Genomic DNA, 21952 nt, shown 5'->3' with positions numbered 1-21952 from the left:
GAGGGGCCGAGGTGGGCAGATCACTTGAGGTCAGGAGTTCAAGACCAGCCTGGCCAGCACGGCGAAACCCCATCTCTACTTAAAAAAAAATACAAAAATTTTCTTGGTGTGGTGGTGCATGCCTGTAGTCCCAACTACTATGGAGGCTGAGGCAGGAGAATCGATTGAACCCAAGAGTCAGAGGTTGCAGCGAGCCGAGACTGTGCCACTGCACTCCAACCTGGGTGACAGAGTGAGACTCCGTCTCAAAAATAAATAAATAAATAAATAAATTTTTTGAAAAAATGGCCTTGTGAAATATGAAACTATACTTAGATAGGTTCACTATTGAAAGTAAAATAGACACTCCAAAACTTGTGCATCTTCAAAAATGAATCCTAGTGATGATGGTTGCACAATGTGAATGTACTTAATTCCACTGAAGTGTAAACTTACAAGTGGTTAAAATTTGAAATTTTATATTAGGTATATCTTACCACAATAAAAATTCCACTTCAGTGTACACAGGAATGGACCCTGGAAACAATGTTGGAGTCTCTGATGATTAATCAAGAGAGCAAGAAAAAATAAGACCCCGCACCACATTCAGGTTAGTGGGATGATAGTTAAGAAATATATGAAAATATAGTAGCATAAAGATATTATGTAAAAACAATGATAAGAAATTATGGAATAAAGAATACAAGGGACAAAGTTTCTGGACAGTAAAAGGACTAAAACAAAGTGGAAAAAAGTGATGAGAAGGTTAATGAGGGTTGGGGGGCAGTTAATGTATAATACAAAAGTGATTCCGTGGTCATGTGACAAGCAGATCCCCATGACAGTGAGAAAGTCATCACACTGGTTTTCAAATGCAACAGTAACTAAAACTGGCAAATGAAGATCATATGAGCAGGTGGAGTCAAGCCATACAATAGAAGGTGACCTACCAACACAAAATTGATGAAATATTGCAGTGAAATTGTTTGAAAATAAATGCATTCTCAATTTTAAAGAGCATGGGGTGCCTAAAATTGTAAAGTTTATCTCATATTCAGCGGGGCGAGGATTGTAAACTTTAGTTGTATTCTGCAATTATCTATTTTTTAAAAACTATTTTATTCCCATTAACCATTCTGTCACTTGGAAGCAATTCATGTTCTAAAAATATCTGTGATTTTCTTTCTCACAGTATTATAACAATTTATGTAAAGTGAAAACACACTGAAACAATAATATACATCTTTAATAGAAATATATACTTATATCAAAGTGTAGATACAGCAGACTGCTTAACACAATGACTGATACTTCATATCAACAGCAGGGCTGTGGGAGGGCGGGATAAGAGAAGGATGGGCCTTTACTATATCTATTACCTGCCATTTTACTGTACAGAATTAGACCATATGCCACGAGTCCTCCATGTGTAACAATAAAAATGAATAATTTTAACAGCTAATAGTAAATATTTTTTGAGACAGAGTCTCACTCTATTGCCCAGGCTAGAGTACCATGGCACAATCTTGACTTACTGCAACCTCTGCCTCCCAGGTTCAAGTGATTTTCATGTCTCAGCCTCCTGAGTAGCTGGGATTACATGCACCTGCCACCACGCCCAGCTAATTTTTGTATTTTTAGTAGAGACTGGGTTTCACCATGTTGACCAGGCTGGTCTCGAACTCCTGACCTCAGATGATCTGCCAACTTTGGCTTCCCAAAGTGCCGGGATTACAGGTGTGAGCCACCACACCCCGCTCAGCTAATAGTTATTGACTGCTACTGTATGCTCAGTATTTCGCTATGCATAAGTACATTACCTATTTTATTTTATTTTATTATTTTATTTTATCTTTACATTTCTCCAGGGAAGTAAGCACAACACCAGGCTTATTGAAATAACTTAAAGCAGGTAAATGGCAAAAATAAAATAAGGGGACTCATAGGTAGGCCTAACCATTTACCACTTCCTCCAGTATAGCCCTTTCGATCTCCATGTTGCTCTTCTTCATTTTTTATCCCTTTCCAGGTTGCCCTGGTATTTGTTTTTTGCCTCATTTCTAAGGCATAGTACTTTTATTTTTGTCTGAGAAAAAGGGACCAGATAAACACACAATGAGGTTTGTCTCAGAGCCTGGATCCATGAAGGAATGGCACTGCCAGTTGCCCTTCAGCTGGCAGGCACCCCTCAGCTGCTTTGACTCCAGGTAGCATGGAAAAGAGATGGAAATGGACATTAAAGTACTTCTGGTGCCATGCACTGAATGCTGTATTTTCTTATTTCCCACAATCCCCTATGAAGTGAAGAAACTATTTTCATCTCTATTTTATAAATGAGAAAACTAATGCCCTGAAAATAGGAGTGAGTTTCTTTAGGTCATACAGCTAGTGGGTTAAAATTCTATCCTCAGTTGCTCTGGCTCCACAGTCCCTGCTTTTTCCATGGTATCATGCTGCTTCCTTAAAGGGCTAAGTTAGCCTTGTTAGGAGGCTCTCCCAAACTGTTTGATAAGATGGCATAGAACTACACCTGCTTGATTGTAAATCTTGCCTAAATGGAAAGCAGAGCCTCACCTGTGACCTGCTTGAATTGCCCTCCTTCAAAGAGGTGGAACCTAACATTTTGGAGGTCATACCATAGCAGATCCTGCTCCAACCTTTTATTGAACTACAAACCCTGAGTATGACTTCATCTTTCAACTGTGTTTTTTAGCCTTCTCACTAAGGGGCTGCCAGGGATTCAGTTGTGCCAACAATTAGCAGCATCCAGGCAGTGACCCTTCTGTAATCACTGCCCACTATGTCCCCAGTATATAGGATAGGATACTTTGTTATGTGCTATCACAGAACACTGTTCTTTCAAAGTACACATCTTAGTAGGTAACTATATATTCGTTACAGTGATCATTTACTCTATATCCACTGCCAGCTTGTAAGCTCCATGAAAGCAGGGTCAGTGTCTGTCTTCTGTATTGCAAACACTCAGAACAGTGCTCAGTAAGCATTTGTTAAATGCATGAATGCTTTTCCATCAAAGAATCAGATGGTTACTTATCTGGCCATAAAGAAAATACAAAAAGGTTGTCTGTGCCTTGGATAAATGGGCCTAGCTGTGAGGCCTGCCCAACCATTTGTTTGTTAGAGAGCGAAATGGTAGAAAAATGCTGATTCTTGCTCTGCTGCTCCAGGCTTTGGAGGCCTTAAGCTTCCCTGAAAGCAGACATGAGCTCAGCTTACCTCTTTCTGGTGGTATTTGATTGCCACCTTCAACTTGGCCAGGTCATGGTACTTCTGAGGGTCAAGCTCTTCACTGTGGTCATCTCGATGATTGAGGATGATCTCCAGTTCCCTGGAGCTCCGAGCTTGGTCCAGCAGGTCTTTGGCAAAGAGCTTGCACTGCTGAGAGAGCTCCTCATACTCGGCCTTGAACTCGTTCTCCACCTTGCTGAGCTCCTTGAGCTCCCAGCCCAGGCGGAAGGCAGTTAGGATGGGGTCCTCACTTGATAAGGCAATGAGTGAGGGGCTTGCCAAAGCCTTATAGATGTTCAGTCGGGAGCGAGAGTGGCGCAGACTGTCTACCTCTGAACTAGACACACACTCCACACAGTTGCAGCGGATCTGGTGGGGCCGTGGGATAGTGACCCGTTTTTGGACAAGCAATTTGATGATTTCGTAGTTGTTGGTGTGGGCAGCCAGCATGATGGGAGTGATGTCCGGTGTGAACTCAGAGAACTGTGTGTCCATCATCAGAGTGGGGACCTAGGTACAAGAAATGAGAAGCATAGAAGGGCAGGATTAAAGTTTGGAGAGAGAAGCATAGGTCCTATAAAATGCTGGCAATTCAGGAATTAGAGTCTCCATTCTCATTTCAATTTTTTGACCTCCTAAACCTCCTTCCTTATAGCTAATGTTTATGGAATACTTATTGTGTGCCAGCCACTATTCTAAGCACATTACATGTCTTTACTCATTTAATCTCCACAACAACCTTGTGAGGTAAATATTGTTCCCATATGAAGAAGCTGAGACACAGAGAGATTAATGAACACACCTAAGGTTACAAAGATTTTAGTCAGCAGAGCCAAGATTCAAACCCAAGCAAGAGTCTAGAGCCGAGCTCTAGAGTCACGTTGTCAATTATGCAATGACAACATGCCCATTTCTGTCTGAGACATACTGGACAATACAGAGGAGTAAAGGACATTTTTTCCTGACCTCCTGGAGAATTATTTGGGTAGAGCAAACTTACATAAAACTGGTAACAGTACATAGTATATCTGCTCAGTTCCAAATGGGCAGTAGAGGCTGCAGGAATATTTATTTGAAAGGCTAACGACAACCAGTAATCTTCAAGACTGTATCATTAAATCAAACCCCGGGGGCTGAAGAGAAGATTCTCTCAAATGATTACATTAACTTTGTGTGTGTGTATACACACACACACACACACATACATGTATATATGCATAAGTGTATATATATACACACACACACACATATATATAACTTCAGGGGACCAAAGACCAAGGCGAGACAGGGTTTGTCCAACTTCCTGTAGGTCCCAGGAAGGTAAAGATAATTCGTTAGGGTCAGGAAGAAGTACTCTGAAAATGAAGACTTCTCGGCTTGGGGATGGGATACTGATAGCAAAAGGATCATTGATAAAATTTTTATGTCCATGATGTAATGTTTAGTGTAAATAGCAGCGATGAAGGTGGGGGCTTCTTTGGGTATTCAGGGGCACTTCTGGGTGAGTGCGCAGAACCTGATCAATGAATTAAAAAATCTTTCAACTCTGAAATGTCTCTTGCCAGGGACGGTGGCTCACGCCTGTAATCCCAGCACTTTGGGAGGCTGAGGCGGGTGGATCATGAGGTCAAGAGATAGAGACCAACTTGGCTAACACAGTGAAATCCCGTCTCAACTGAAAATACAAAAAATTAGCCAGGTGTGGTGGCGGGCGCCTGTAGTCCCAGCTACTTGGGAGGCTGCTGCAGGAGAATGGCGTGAACCCAGGAGGCGGAGCTGACAGTGAACCGAGATCACACCACTGCACTCCAGCCTGGGCAACAGAGCAAGACTCAGTCTCAAAAAAAAAAGAAGTCTCTTTTAGGACCCAGTCTTTTCTCAGTCCAGTAGGGAAGCTGAGGCAGCTTGCTAGACTCACAGAAGAGTTTAAGTGTGGTAGGATCTAGAGCTAGAGAAGGGGAGGACTGGAATAGTCAATAGAGGCAACAGAGGCTTTATGAAGAGGTGGAGCCCAGTATCCAAAACATGGATAGGATTCCAGAAAATTGAGAAATATTGATTTTATTACACTTTAGGAAAAAATGTTTCAAACGTTCATTTTAACTGGGTAGGACAGACCGTGGATAATTGGGAGTCTCATCGAATAGACAAATCATGGGATTTTTGTTTTGTTTTTAATTTTCTTTATCTCTCTAAATAAGAGAGACAAATCGTGTTTTAATCAATAGGTTCTTTTTACTCTCAAAACTTCTTTAAAAAATAAAACAACAACCCACAGTTACTGGCTAACTGACAAAGGGATGAGTTACTGTTTTTCAACATCATTGCCTCCCTCCCACCTTGCACGCAGGATTCTCCAACAGGGAAGTGGCCAGAAAACATAGAGTAGTAGAAAGGTGGAGGAGGAGGAGTTTGCAAGAAATCTGTTTCCTTACTGAGTGCTTGCATCAGCCTCTCAATAGTTGAAAGCTGACTGCATGATGGTCATTAATTGCTAGCATGGAACAGCGAGTAAACATTGTTAAACATTTAGAGGGAGCCGCTACAAACAAGACAGCAGGAAGTGAGCAACTGGCTCATAAAGTAAATTGGACATAGGAAAGAGTAATCTCAGAAATTAACATAAGCCTACAGGCTAAGGAAGAAGTAGGTCTGAGTGGGCCTGGAAATGAATATAAACACCATCAGCATAAAGCCTAGAACTGGGAGAGATGGGGAAGTGAGAAATTTGTCACAGTCTCCCCAGGAAGAAGAGAGCTCAGATCTGAGAACTCTGCCCTTTCTCTGGGCAGAGGCCTTCCTCAATCTGTGTCTGGGTCTGAAAGTGTTGAGCAGAAGGGAAGAGAGGCTAACCTGTAGCACAGGATTTCCTGGGTTAGATTGGGGGTATGGGTCTGCTTCCTACCATGCTATTCCTCCTTCCTCACTCTCTCTCTCTCTCTCTTGCTGTCTCTTTCGCTTTCTCTCTCTCCCCCTCTTCCTTATTCTTTCTACTTTTCTTACTCTTTTCCTTTCTTTTCTTCCGTGGCAGTGCTGCCAGTCCTGTCCAAGACACACAGCAATACCTGTGAATAGTGTTTAGCCCCACTTGTCTGATACAGCCAAAAGGTTGTGGTTGTTCATGCGTAGAATAATGAAATGCTTTCTGAAAGTATCTGATTATATTGTCTAACAAGGAACTTTATGATTCTCCATTTGACTTCCTGAGTACCTAACGCCAGAGAGGAAACCTTTTGAAAAGAAAACTGGTCTACAGTGACCAACCTTGCCCTCCCACCCAGACTGTTTTTCCTCCTTCTATCAGTGTTGCCACTCACAGGTTGCTTTCTGTGTGTATATCCTTGTGGATTCCCTGTGTGGAATGGTCTCTCGCCCCATTTCTCTGCCACTCAAGGGCCGTTGCAAGTTCTGACTTCTTCAATAGCTCCTTCTTCTAACTTTGAGCTTATCTCTTGCTCTCCACTCAGATATTGCGGGCACAAGGTTACATGCAAGAAAATCACTTTTCTGATGTTGTCTTATATTATTCTCAAATTACTTCACACATGTACTTTTTGCCTCCTTGATAAGGTTATGAGCTCTTTGAAGGCAGAGTTGTCCTGGTCTGCTCTTGTTTCCCCTATGGCATCTAGCACAGTGCTAGATGTACAGCAGACACTCAGCAAACATAAATTAAATTTCCTATTTTCACATTAAGGAATTGACTCTCTTGGGCCAGGCGTGGTGGCTCACGCCTGTAATCCCAGCACTTTGGGAGGCCGAGGTGAGAGGATCACTTGAGTCCAGGAGTTCAAGACCAGCCTGGGCAACACAGTGACACTCTGTCTCTAAAAAAACAAAACAAAAAACATTATATTAGCTAGGTGTGATGGCAAGCACCTGTGGTCCCAGCAAGTAGGGAGGTTGGGGTGGGAGGATTGCTTGAGCCTGGGAGGTTGAGGCTGCAGTGAGCTGTGATCATGCCACTGCACTCCATCCAGCCTGGGCAACAGAGTGAGACCGTCTCCAATAAAAAAATAAAGAAAATAAAAGAGAAATTGACTCTATTGTTTACAAACCTGACTCCCACAATTTGGGTCAATATGAGCTAATTTCCTTGGACCTCTCCTTCCCATGTCCAGCTGAGAAGACATCCCAAGACTCCAAGAAGGGTTAGATGACTAGCTTTGCAGGGAACTACTGTGAGGTCTCACAAACTTGCAACATTTCTGCCTGTATTTTTCACAATTCCATTGCTTCAAAGTGGGGACTGATCCATAGAGTATGGGTTTCTTTCTACTCCTTCTACCCCTTCTGCTTTGTTCTCCTTCATCATCTTGCTGTTTCGTTTTCTGTTTTTCCTTCCCAGGCTGTGCAGAGACCATGGACTATCATCAGAACAGCCAAAGTAAAGGAAGAGAAAGTTTTTTTTTTTTTTTGAGGCAGAGTCTCCCTCTGTCGCCCAGGCTGGAGTGCTGTGGCGCGATCTCGGCTCACTGCAAGCTCCACCTCCCGGGTTCACGCCATTCTGCTGCCTCAGCCTCCCGAGGAAGAGAAAGTTCTATAATGAGGGTCAGAAGATTCTGATAATAATCTAGATTTTATGACGTTGTCTAAAATACAGGCCAAACGGGTAACAGAAATGAGGACCAGGTGTAGGTATATATGTATAATTTGGGTGAGTGAATGATAGAAACTGGTAAACTGCAGAGACCCTCTCAAAGGGGGCAGCTACTACTCAGCTCCTGTAAATTGTCATAAGCACAAGTGAGGAGCAGTGTTATAAATTTTTGAAAAGAAGCCATAAACATGGATTTGGGGGTAGAAGCTCTTAAAGTTATAAATGTTGGCTCAAAAATTTTAAAGACAGTGTGCAGGCCAAGCAAAATACATATGTGAGACCCATTTGGTTTGAGTGAACCAGTTTGTGACCTTCGTGCTAGCACATAAGTTGTGAGACTAAAAAGAGATGGGAGAAGATATTGGACATTTAGGCAAGGGCCAAATGATAAAAGGCCTCATACGCCACGCTAAGGAATTTATATATTATCTTTTGACCACAGGGAACTACTGAGGGTTTTAATCGGGAGAGTGGCATAGTTGATTAGTTTGGCCACAGTGTGGGAAATGGGCAGTGGTAATCATGCTCATAAATGTTTAACAACCAGCTCTCCACAGGGGAGGAAAAAAGATCCTGTTTTTTGGTGTTTGCCAGTTTTTGTGGTGTAAATACTCCCACTGTGGCCAGTTTCATGCTACCAATATGACATCATGGAACATGGAGTTGGGAAGAGGAGTAGATAACCCACTCTCGCCAGCTGGCCTGAGCCAGCTCCAAGCACACCACCATGTGTTTCAGAATAAGACTAGTTAAAAGATATCATTAGTTCAGGTGAAGAGATGGCAAGGATCTTAAATTAGATAGTGATTCTAGAGATAGACAAAAAATAACAAATTTAAGGCATTCATTGGATGTGTCAGGGAAGGGAGGGAGAAGAAATCAAGGGTATTAGGTCTCTAGATTCCAATGCCTGGTTGAACAGTAGTGCCACTAATTGAGATATTGCATACAGGAACAGGTTTAACGTTTTTAAAAGTTCAGTTTTGTGCTTGTTAACTTTGAAGTCCCTACTGGAAAAGCAGCAGGAAATTGTATAACTCCAGCATGAATCTTGAAGAAGTTAGGGTTGAAAATATAGATGTGAGAGTCTTCAGTCAGTAATAGTAGTTGAAACCAAGAGTGGACAGGGTCAACGTCTGTCTGCCCTTGTTTCCTCACAAGTGACTCCACCAATCTACTCCAAGGACTCTGTCCAGCCCCAGTTTCCAGGGCAACCGAGGCTTGAAATAAGAAGCACTTAGGAGGCCTGCATCAGGTTCCATCATTCCAAATTCCTACTGTTGAGGCTTTTGCAATGGGACATTCTTGTTCTGTTTGTTTCTTAATTGCAGCTTCTACCGCACCTGTGCCCTAGCTTTTAAAACAAGGCTTCACCCTTACCTGAGTTTCTGGCCTAATATCTCAGGCCTCTTTAATGAAATGTGGCTGTGAAGAGGAGATGAGGCTGCATCTTGAGCACCTTGATTAGATCATGGGGAGGACCCAGGGAGGAGGAGAGATTATAGACAAAGGAAAGAGGGGGCTTGTGGGTAGATCAGGGTGCCTGAAGAGATGAGGAGGGATGAGGTCCAGAGCAAACGTTGGGGTGAGGTGGAGGTTGATCTTGGTCTGGAATAAGGATGCCTTATCCTCAGAGACTGGAGGAAAAAAGGTGAGTTGAATGGAGCTGTTGGTAAGTTTGTTATTGAAGAGGGCTGGAAGCTGAAGTACTTCCCATCTAAAAATGCAGTTTTCTCATTGAAATGGGAGGTGAGATCAGATGCTTTGAGTGAGGGAGGAGAAGTTGGAAGGGTGTGTGGAGAGAGTTCAATGTATGGAAGACTTGCTAAAGGGAGAGAAAGAGGAAGTTGACCAAAGGAAAGTAAAAGGATGGCCTAGCAGTCCTGAAATCTTGGGTAAATTAGCAGCTGTAAATTTGTAATGGCAATGATGCATGGAAGAATGTGGCTTTTTTTTCTCTCTAGCAGCTTTGACAGTCCAGATGTGGGGATGGAGAATTCTGATTTTTGGATAGATTCAGGATTGTGGTTTTGCCAGTGAGAGGAAGTTGAGTATGAAGTAGTTCAGGTGATTGCACTTGAAGACCAGATCAGATAGGTAAGGGTAAAAGTCTGGGAGGAAATGGAGGTATTGAGGGACTTGAGGTCTCTTTGAAGTCAAAGGGCAGAGAGAGTAGGCAAACTGGGAGGATAGGAGACTGTGGACAGAGAGTAGGGTGCTAGTGGATATGCTGTCCACAGTGGAGCAGTGTTGAATGATGACCAGCTGTGGGTTGGTCATGGGCACAGTGGGCTGAAGTAGAGTGGATGTGGAGGTCAGTGGAGCGGGGAAGTCAAGGAGCTGATGGGTCAGGATGCTGGCTGTATTGTCCACATGGGTGGGTGCTGAAGTCATTCAGGGTGATGACACATATTGGGCTGGAGAGGACAACTGTGATCTAGAGGCCAAGATAATCAGAGTACTTTGGATAGTGACTAAATCAGCAGATGATCAGGAGATGGAAAGATCAGGAGATGTGACTGTGTCCACATTGTTTTCAGGAGGGCTTCTGAGAGGTGAAGCCAGCTGGACTTCCTGGGTCGAGTGGGGACTTGAAGAACTTTTCTGTCTCATAAGATGTTTGTAAAATGCACCAATCAGTGCTCTGTAAAAATGCACCAATCGGCTCTCTGTAGCTAGCTAGAGGTTTGTAAAATGGACCAATCAGCGCTCTGTAAAATGGACCAATCAGCAGGACATGGGCAGGGACAAATAAGGGAATAAAAGCTGGCCACCCCAACCAGCAGCGGCAACCCGCTTGGGTCCCCTTCCATGCTGTGGAAGCTTTGTTCTTTCGCTTCTTCACAATAAATCATGCTGCTGCTCCCTCTTTAGGTCCGTGCTATCTTCAAGAGCTGTAACACTCACTGCGAAGGTCCGCAGCTCCATTCTTGAAGTCAGCGAGACCACGAACCCACTGAAAGGAACCAACTCTGTCCACATACTGGGGGCTTGTCCAGGATATTGCCACGTGGTGAGTACCATCGGACCCCTTTTGCTTGCTATTCTGTCCTATTTCTCCTTAGAATTTGGGGGCTAAACACTGGGCACCTGTCGGCCAGTTAAAAGTGACTAGTGTGGCTGCTGGACTAAAGACATGGGTGTCAGGCTTTCTAGGAAAGGGCTCTCTGACAACCCTGGACTCTTTGGAGCTGGAAACGTTCATTTGCCTGGAACCAGCTTCCGCTTTACTTGTACTTCTGGGCTGAGCCGAAGGTCAACAGAGAGGAAAGCCATTCAGCTCTGGAGTCCTGACAAAAAGTTGGTTGACCCTGCAGCCATGAGCTGAACTCTCAAAGTCACGTTACCCAAGCAAGACTCGCCCATCTATCCTATCTATCCTGACCCTTGCCTCCTGGGTCCTAACACCTGTCAGACAAACTTCCTCTGACCTCTCTTCTCCGAGACTAGTCCTGCTTCTAAAAACCACTCCCTGTCTCTGGTGCTTTTCTAGTTTCTCCTGTAAGAATGATTTCTAGTACAATTTTCAAGACTCTGTTCCTTTCTTTAGGCACCCAGGCTCACCACTCAAAAAGACATATTTTTTGCCCAAAGCCCCATCAGAGGGGGAGACTATCTGAAATTTTAGGATCCCTCCTCAGACTAGCAGGTCTAACAAAGCCTATTCCTGAAGCTAAGAGATGGGGAACCTCAGAAATGATATCCTTCCTATTCATATGATGAGAAGTGAGGACAAAAGGCGTCACTCTTCCAGTCCTGGATATCCCTTCCCTCCCTCGGGGTATGGCCCTCCACTCCATTTTTGAGGCATATCATCTTTATAGGATAGGGGTAAGGTCCCAATACTAACAGGAGAAAATGCTTAGAACTCTAACAGGTTTTTGAGAATGCGTCAGTAAGGGCCACTAAATCTGATTTTTCTTGGCCCTCTTTGTGGTCTAAGAGGAAAGGCAAGGGTACAGGTTTTCAAGAATGCATTGGTAAGGGCCACTGAATCCGATCTTCCTCGGTCCTCTTTGTGGTCTAGGAGGAAAACTAGTGTTTCTGCTGTTGCTTTGGTGAGTGCAACTATCCTGATCAGCAGGGTCCAAGGGCCGTTGTGGGTTCTTGGGCAAGAGGAGGATCTGCTGCTGCATCGGTGAGCACAGCTATTCTGAGCAGCAGGATCCAAGGACTGTTGCAGGTTCTTGGGCAGGCGGGAGAAACAAAACAAATCAAAACCACGGGCAGTTTTGTCTTTCAGATGGGAAACACTCAGGCATCAACAGGCTCACCCCTGAAATGCATCCTAAGCCATTAGAATCAATTTGACCTGCAAACCCTGAAAAAGAGGTGGCTCATTTTTTCTGCACTGCTGCATGGTCCCAATATTCTCTCTCTGATGGGGAAAAATGGCCACCTGAGGGAAGTATAAATTACAATACTATCATGCAGCTTGACCTTTTCTGTAAGAGGGAAGGCAAATGGAGTGAAATATCTTATGTCCAAGCTTTCTTTTCATTGAAAGAGAATCCACTATACAAAGCTTGCAATTTACATTCCACAGAAGGACCTCTCAGCTTACCTCCATATCCTAGCCTCCCTACAGCTCCCCTTCCTATTAATGATAAGCCTCCTCTAATCTCCCCCACCTAGAAGGAAACAAGCAAAAAAATCTCCAAGGGACCACAACCCCCCCCCCAGGCTATTGGTTATGTCTCCTTCAAGCTATAGGGGGAGGGGAATTTGACCCAACCCGGGTACGTGTCCCCTTCTCCCTCTCTAAAGCAGATCAAGGCAGACCTGGGGAAGGTTTCAGATGATCCTGTTAGGTATATAAATGTCCTACAGGGTCTAGGGCAAATCTTCGACCTCACTTGGAGAGATGTCATGCTATTGTTAGATGAAACCCTGGCCTTTAATGAAAAGAATGTAGGTTTAGCTGCAGCCCAAGAGTTTGGAGATACCTGGTATCTTAGTCAAGTAACTAATAGAATGACAGCTGAAGAAAGGTACAAATTCCCTACCAGTCAGCAAGCCGTACCCAGTATGGACCCCACTAGGACTTTGACTCAGATCATGGAGACTGGAGTCACAAACATCTGTTGACCTACGTTCTAGAAGGACTAAGGAGAATTAGGAAAAAGCCCATAAATTATTCACTGATGTCCACCATAACTCAGGGAAAGGAAGAAAATCCTTCTGCCTTCCTTGAGTGGCTAAGGGAGGCCTTAAAAAAATATACTCCCCTGTCCCCCAACTCCCTCGAGGGTCAATTAATCCTAAAAGGTAAGTTTATTACCCAATCAGCCTCAGATAACAGGAGAAAGCTCAAAAAGCAAGCCCTAGACCCTGAACAAAATCTGGAGGCATTGTTAAACCTGGTGACCCCAGTGTTCTATAATAAGGACTAAGAAGAACAGGCAGAAAAGGAAAAGCAAGATCAGAGAAAGGTCACAGCCTTAGTCATGGCCCTCAGACAAACAAAACTTGGTGGTTCAAAGACGACAGAAAATGCAGCAGGCCAATCTCCCGGTAAGGCTTGTTACCAGTGTGGTTTGCAAGGACACCTTAAAAAAATTGTCCAACGAGAAACAAGCTGCCCCCTTGCCTATGTCCACTATGCCAAGACAATCACTGGAAGGCACACTGCCCCAGAGGACAAAAGTTATCTTGGCCAAAAGCCCCCAACCAGATGTTCAAACAACAGGACTGAGGGTGCCTGGGGCAAGCACCAGCTCATGTCATCACCCTCACTGAGCCCCGGGTACATTTAACCATTGAAGGCTAGGAAATTGACTTCCTCCTGGACACTGGCACAGCTTTCTCAGTGTTAATATCCTGCCCCGGATGGCTGTCCTCAAGGTCTGTTACCATCCGAGGAATCCTGGGACAGCCTGGAACCAGGTATTTCTCCCACCTCCTCAGCTGTAATTAGGAGACTTTGCCCTTTTCACATGCCTTTCTTGTTATGCCTGAAAGTCCCACACCCCTATTAGGGAGGGACATATTAGCCAAAGCTGGAGCTATTATCTATATGAATATGGGGAGCAAGTTACCCATATGCTGTCCCCTACTTGAGAAGGGAATCAACCCTGAAGTTTGGGCATTAGAAGGACAATTCAGAGGGCAAAAAATGCCCGCCCAGTCCAAATCAGGCTAAAAGACCCCATCACTTTTCCTTATCAAAGACCATATCCCTTAAGGCCTGAAGCTCTTAAGGGATTATAGGATATTGTCAGACATTTAAAAGCTCAAGGCTTAGTTAAAAAAAAAAAAAAAAAAAAAAAAAGCAGCAGTTCCTGCAACACCCCAATTCCAGGAGTACAAAAACTGAATGGTCAGTGGAGGCTAGTGCAAGATCTTAGCCTCATCAATGAGGCAGTAATTCCTCTATATCCAGTTGTACCCAACCCCTATACCCAGCTCTCTCAAATACGAGAGGAAGCAAAATGGTTCACTGTTCTGGACCTCAAGGATGCCTTCTTCTGTGTTCCCCTGCACTCTGACTCCCAGTTTCTCTTTGTCTTCGAGGATCCCATAGACCACATGTCCCAACTTACACAGACAGTCTTGCCCCAAGGGTTTAAGGATAGCCCTCATCTGTTTGGTCACACACTGGCCCAAGATCTAGGTCACTTCTCAAGTCCAGGCACTCTGGTCCTTCAGTATGTGGATGATTTCCTTTTGGCTACCAGTTTGAAAGCCTCATGCCAGCAGAGTACTCTAGATCTCTTGAACTTTTTAGCTAATCAAGGGTACATGGTCTAAATCGAAGGCCCAGCTCCGTTTGCAACAAGTCAAATATCTAGGTCTAATTTTAGCCAGAAGAACCAGGGCCCTCAGCAAGGAACAAATACAGCCTATACTGGCCTATTCTCGCCCTAAAACATTAAAACAGTTGCAGAGGTTCCTTGTAATCACTGGCTTTTGCTGACTATGAATCCCCGGAAACAGTGAGATAGCCAGGCCCCTCTATACTCTAATCAAGGAGATCCAGAGGGCAAATACTCCTCTAGTAGAAAAAGAACCAGAGGCAGAAACAGACTTCAAAACCTTAAAGCAGGCCCTAGTACAAGCTCTAGCCTTAAGCCTTCCCACAGGACAAAAGTTCTCCTTAAACATCACAGAGAGAGCAGCAAGCGCTCTTGGAGTCCTTACTCAGTCTCGTGGGACAACCCCACAACCAGTGGCATACCTAAGTAAGGAAATTAATATAGTAGCAAAAGGCTGGCCTCACTGTTTACAGGTAGTTGCGGCGGTGGCCGTCTTAGTGTCAGAGGCTATCAAAATAACACAAGGAAAGGATCTCACTGTCTGGACTATATGATGACTCATGATGTAAATGGCATACTAGGTGCCAAAGGAAGTTTATGGCTATCAGACAACCACCTGCTTTGATACCAAGCGCTACTCCTTGAAGGACCAGTGCTTCAAATACGCACATATCCAGCCCTCAACCCTGCTACTTTTCTCCCAGAGTATGGAGAACCAATTGAGCACGACTGCCAACAAATTATAGTCCAGACTTATGCTGCCCGAGATGATCTCTTAGAAATCCCCTTAGCTTATCCTGACTTTAACCTATATACTAATGGAAGTTCATTTGTGGAAAATAGGATACAAAGGGCAGGTTATGCCATAGTTAGTAATGTAACAGTACTTAAAAGTAAGCCTCTTCCCCCAGAGACCAGCACCCAGTTAGCAGAACTAGTGGCACTTACCCAAGCCTTAGAACTAGGAAAAGGAGAAAAAGAATAAATGTGTATACAGATAGCAAGTATGCTTATCTAATCCTACATGCCCATGCTGCAATATGGAAATAAAGGAAGTTCCTAACCTCTGGGGGAACCCCCATTAAATATCACAAGGAAATCATGGAGTTATTGCACACAGTGCAAAAACCCAAGGAGGTGGCAGTCTTACACTGCCAAAGCCATCAGAAAGGTGAAGAAGAAAAGGCAGAAGGAAACTGTTGGGCAGACACTTAGGCTGAAATTGCTGCCAGGTGGAACCTTCCATGAGAAATATCTATAGAAGGTCCCTTGGTATGGAACAACCCTCTCCAAGAAATTAAGCCCCAGTATTCCGTGACTGAAACAGAATGAGGACTTTCACAAGGGCATATTTTTCTCCCCTTGGGGTGGTTAATGACAGAAGAAGGAAAAGTACTCATACCCAAAGCCAGCCTGTGGAAAATACTTAAAACCCTCCACCAAACTTTTCGTATAGGTATTGAGAACACTCATCAAATGGCCAGATCCCTATTTACAGGGCCAAATCTCCTCTGGACCATCCGACAAGTAGTCAAAGCCTGTGAGGTGTGCCAAAAGAATAATCCCTTGGTTCAGTGTAAGGCTCCTCTAGGGGAACAAAGAATAGGTCACTATCCCAGAGAGGACTGGCAGCTAGACTTCACCCATAAGCCTAAGTCAAAAATATTTCAACACTTGATGGTCTGTGTTAATACCTTTACAAATTAAATAGAAGCCTTCCCCTGCAAGACAGAGAAGTCTCAGGAAGTGGTTAAAGTCCTAATTCATAAAATAATTCCTAAGTTTAGGCTTCCCCAAAGCTTACAAAGCAACAATGGTCCGGCTTTTAAAGCCACAATAACTCAGGAAATTTCCAGGGCTCTAGGGATACAGTATTATATTCACTGCGCCTGGAGGCCACAGTCCTCAGGGAAGGTCAAGAAGGCAAATGGAACACTCAAGAGACACTTAAGGAAACTAACACAAGAAACTCATCTCCTGTGGTCTACTCTTTTGCCTATGGCCTTGTTAAGAATCCAAAATTCTCCTCACAAAATAGGACTCAGTCCACGTAAAATGCTGTATGGACAACGTTTTCTCACAAATAACCTCCTACTTGATCAGGAAATGGCCAACCTGGTCAAAGACATAACTTCTTTGGCAAAATATCAATGAAACCTTAAAAACCTACCCGAAGGATATCACAGAGAAAAAGGAAAAGAGTTGTTCCAAGAGGGAGATCTAGTGTTGGTCAAATCCCTCCCCTCTACCTCCCCATCTACAGATTCTTTGTAAGAAGGACCATACTCGGTAATCCTCTCTACCCCCACTGCAGTTAAAGTGGCAGGAGTGGAATCTTAGATTCACCACACCCGAGTTAAACTTTAGACACCTCCTAAGGAACCTACAGGACTGACAGCTCAGGAGTCCCCGAATCAGCCAGACCAGCCTCGATACACCTGTGAACCATTGGAGGACTTGTGTCTCCTATTTTGAAAGAAAACACCTGTAATCCCATCTACTCGGGAGGCTGAGGCAGTAGAATCACTTGAACCCAGGAGGTGGAGGTTGCAGTGAGCGAAGATCGCACCACTACACTCCAGCCTGGGTGACAGAGCGAGACTCTGCCTCAACAAAACAAAACAAAACAAATGAATCTCAATCAAAAGCAAACTCCCCAGCACAATAATGGTTTATTCTTCACCATGTCCTGGGCAAAACTGTGACATATGGAAACCTTATGAGCACCCCCCTTCAATTCTATTTTGTGTACTTTTTAAAGTTCTACCCAACTTAATACAAGTTAACCCAGTGATGTCTTGCAAGCCTCCTGTGCAGGCTTAACCAGTGCTGCCTTTTATGGGTTGTTCTTATATTTTAGATTAGGTTCATTAAATTGTGTCAGTTTCTCATCCAGGCCCCTGGACTTTTGGGTCCCTTTAGGTGGCTGGTCTGCTATTCTCTGAAAAAAAAATCCATACCAAGTTACTAATATTGATAACAATATCTGGAGATGTCCCGAGCAGGGGTATTTACATTTTAATTGGTGGCACCTAGAAAGAACACCTTGGCATTAGCAAAAAAAAAAAAAAAAAAAAAAAAAAAAAAAGAAATTCAAGGAGGACTAGGCTGGTAGGGACTTAAGTTTGGTGAAGGTCTTTCTCAGGCCTCACAATCCACTGTACAGCTTGATTCCTACTCCACTTTCAGATAGAGTGGACTCTGCTACTAGTGGTGGCTCTGTACATAAGGTTTCTCCTAGTAGCTATTAAGAAAAACTGTGAAAGACTTTGGATCGTGAAAAAACATAAACTGGAGGTCCTGTCTAGTATGTTTTCTGGATTATCCATGCCTTTGATTCTCTTTGACTTAATTTAAAACGCTGTAAATTGTAATGCAACTATTTCTTATTGGGTGGAATGTAATTGATTATTGCCTTGTGGATATAGACTACTTTGTATCCATTCATGAGTTTATTTCTATATTTCTGATGACCTGTATCATGGGAGAGCAAACTTCTGTAAAAAGCCAGACAGTAATTGATATTTTGTGGACCATACAACAAATTACATTACAGTGTCATTTCATTACAATGAAATGAAACTTTCATTTTCATTGTAAAATGAAAGCAGCCATAAGTGTAAGTGAATGGGTATGGCTGTGCTCCAATAAATTTTATTTATAAAAATAGTTGACAGCCAGATTTGGACTGAAGGCCATAGTTTGCAGACTCTTGGCCTACCTACTCGTTCCCTCATTAATTAATGAGTTGAATAAAATCTTTGACATGTTTACTTTAAATTTGTATGAAGATTACAATTTAACCTTTTTTTTTTTTTTTTTTTTTTGAAATTATCTTTTAACAGCCATTCTGTGTTCAGATTGAGGTCAGGTGAAAAATTCAATTTGATTATTTCTTATCAAGTTTTGCTTTCTCTTTAAACTCCAAAATCATACTGAAAGATCTTAGACTTTCTGTTTAAAATCATGTTTTTTAAAAGGAAAAATAAAGGTAGGGAGAGGTGAGGAAGAGGGAAGGAAATCAATAGGTCAAGAATTTAGATTTGGCTTATATTATCTATAACTGTACTTCTAAAGAAACCTGGTACATCAACCAACTCGACTGAATTTTAAAATTTGCAATGATGTGGGCTAAGGACATGGCCAGTAAAGAAGTTACATTGTCTTGCCTTTCCCTGGGACTTTTCATTCAGGCCATAATGAGTTTGCTACCGGATCTGTCCAAGGACTCCTTGTAGAAAAGCTAGGATCCTATTTGGGGATCCTTCTAGATGAATGAGTACAGGACAGAGCCACTCAGGTCAGAGCTCATCACATAAAACACTTGCAATGCAGCGAATAGATTAAGCTACAGTCAGCTTCTCTGTATTTTCAGCTAAATTCTATTGCCAGAGGACAGCCTAGAGGATAGATGATACTCCTTTCTCCCCACTGTCAGAAATGGCTAAAGCTTTTACAAGGTTGTTATTCACCAAGGGCTCAAATGATACATTCATTTCCATTAACCTCATCACTGGACACAATCTGCTAATTGGAGTTTTTCTGAACCCTATCGTTACCCTTGGTGGAGTTTATCACAGGCTTCTGAAATTAAATCCCCCATTTGTAATTAATGGCCAGACCCTTATCAAGAGCCACCTCATTCATACACACAATGTTGCCTGCTCACAGACCCAACCTCTCCAATTGGCACTTCCTCACACAGCTGGTCTGATAGCATCATGTTGGAAATGAACCTCCTGTCTTATGCCTGGATTTAGTGAAATTGCAATCCCTCTTTTTTCACCTGCTGTGTTCTCCTCCCTCCATGCTAACATGCCAGATAAAATCAGTGTTCAGCAGTCCAAGAAATGTGTGGAAATGAAATTTCATTTCTCTGTATTACTCAGAAGTGAAAAACACCAGCGTCTAATCAATTCACATTACCAGCTGCCTGCTCTGCCTATCTATCAGGTTAGTTAGCTAGTAGTGGTGATGTGTGTGTTACTTTGGAGCAACCATTGGCATGAGATGGAAAAGTATCTGTTTCTCAGAATCTGGTAAAAACAGAAGCATCAGAATTAGGATTTGCTGGATGATCTCAGCTTTCAAGGCCAAGATGTATATAATTGAGACTGGAAGACTGAAATGGACAAAATATACTTGGGGATAATGTCACAGAACCCACTGGCCTTTAAAAATGTCAATATTGATACATACAGGTCAATTATATACATAAAACAATAGCCAGGATTAGCCTGAGCAGCAGTGATAAAAGTAATACTAATGGCTACTGGATGTTGAGCACTTTCCATATGCCAGGCACAAGTACAATGCTGGAGTATTTTATTTAGTCCTCACTATAGCTCTATGCTATAGGCATAATAATTGCTCCCATTTTATATCCGAGGAACTCAGTCGTAGAGAAGCTAAGTGCCTTGCCCAAGGTAACATAGCTAGGAAGTAGAGAACCCAGAGCTTGACCCCAGGCAGTTTGATACCAAAGCCTCCTGTACGGTTAACCACTATACAGCTCCACCCCTAACCAGCAAAAGGCCAACAATTTGATTTATTACATCAATAAACAAATGTTAAAATCACAACGCTGAATATAAAGACATATCTTAAGTACATATTGCAGGTTTTGTTGGATATTAATTAACCTTATCAACTAATGTTCTACTTTAAACCGTCTAGACAAACATTATATAGCATTGTTTAACGTTTGGCAGCCCACAAAACTATTCTCGAGTTCTCATCACATAGAGGCCCTTAAGTTTTCAAAAGATAGGAGCTAAATCTATGAGAAAAAAAATTCATAACTAATTCCATAGGTTATGAAAGTTTGTAATTTCAGAATTGTAGTTTGATAAAATGTGGAAAAGCATTTTTGTCACAGTTAAATGAAGCATTCCATATATTTTCTTTGTAAACTATGGGTTATAATGAGTGATGGGAACCACTGACTCCAAAAGTTAGGTCCACCCTGGGATGGATATTAGAAACAAACAAACAAAAAACCAAAAAAGGTAAAAGGCTCCAAGGGAGGAAGGGAATACAGAGTGAGTGGCCTTTGGAGAGACAGCCCTCCCTGAAGGCATTTTGTGTACAGTTGAGGTCTGACGTTTTCCAGAAAACTGTGAAAGCGATGTGATGAACCAAAAATTGAGTCAATCAGCAGATGTAGGTTATTATTGAGATGGGAAAAATGTCAGAAGCAGAGGACTGATCAATGGGTCTCTAGCATTGCACAGAAGAATGAAGCCCTCATCTACCAGTGTGTACAGTCAGTTTTGTAGGTGGCCCTACTGTGGAGCTTGATACAAATAACTTTTTAGGAAAGCCATAATAGTTCTTGCTTCATTTTGTATAAATCAATGTGTGATTTTTAAATTAAATTTCTCTTGTAGACTGCTTTCCTGGAAAGAGGATGGTGACAACCTGATTTAGAGTTTTCCACATCACTGCTTATCACATGACTACTGTGAGTTTGGATATCATGATAAAAGTTTCTGGACAGGGCTGAGAACCCAGATGCAGAGACAGTATCATTGGAGGGCCAGGGTAACCACATTACTATTAAGTATATTATAAGACTTAATATAAAGACTTATTATTTTATATTTTTTCTAATGGGTACTGATATTGATAAGAGCACATTTGCCAGCAAAACAAAATCAGAATGAATAAAGAAGAGGAGTTGAGAGCTTGGGGGATAAAAATGAACTCAGTTGGGTCTCAGAGTGCAAAAGGAAAGTTACAAAAGGGCAGTTCTCACCCTTACTCACAAAAGCAGTGTGGGCTGCACCTGAATAAAGAAAAAGGCCTGGGGCTGGGTGCAGTGGCTCACGCCTGTAATCCCAGCACTTTGGGAGGCCGAGGAGGGCTGATCAAGTCAGGAGATCGAGACCATCCTGGCTAACACGGTGAAACCAAGTCTCTACTAAAAATACAAAAAATTATCCGGGCGTAGTGGCGGGTGCCCATAGTCCCAGCTACTCGGGAGGCTGAGGCAGGAGAATGGCGTGAACCCGGGAGGTGTAGCTTGCAGTGAGCCGAGACTGTGCCACTGCACTCCAGCCTGGGTGACAGAGCGAGACTCCGTCTCAAAAAAAAAAAAAAAGAAAAGAAGAAAAAGGCCTTAAAGTAGCCTCACAGTAGGAAGAGGCCTTAAAAAAACAAAAAAAAACCAAACAAACAAACAAACAAACAAAAAGACGTAAAAAGGAAACCAGATCAGAAATCTAGAAGCAAAATTCATGTTAAATAACATCAAAAGCATTCCCTTTCCCCCCATGATTTTCATTCCATGCTCCATATACATGTCAAATGATGTTTGTTTGGTTGCTTAGTTCATATGTAGCCATCTGACTGTAAGGTTACGTGATAC

General features: G+C 42.8%; 1 protein-coding gene across 2 annotated transcripts in view; it reads right to left on the bottom strand.

Annotated features, from left to right (window-relative positions):
* The window catches only part of LOC105490484 (transient receptor potential cation channel subfamily C member 5), a 327334-nt gene that overhangs the window by 147699 nt on the left and 157683 nt on the right, over window positions 1–21952 (bottom strand). For both annotated transcript variants that reach the window (XM_011756193.3, XM_024795644.2), the window contains one exon: window positions 3217–3738. In XM_011756193.3, the coding sequence (XP_011754495.1) occupies window positions 3217–3738 (522 nt within the window). The remainder of the gene's footprint in view (window positions 1–3216; window positions 3739–21952) is intronic.

Source organism: Macaca nemestrina, chromosome X (assembly GCF_043159975.1).
Source record: "Macaca nemestrina isolate mMacNem1 chromosome X, mMacNem.hap1, whole genome shotgun sequence".
In the NCBI taxonomy this organism is placed as follows: Eukaryota; Metazoa; Chordata; class Mammalia; order Primates; family Cercopithecidae; genus Macaca; species Macaca nemestrina.
Note: the sequence above shows the minus strand (reverse complement) of the source record. Positions and strands in the feature narration are given on the sequence as shown.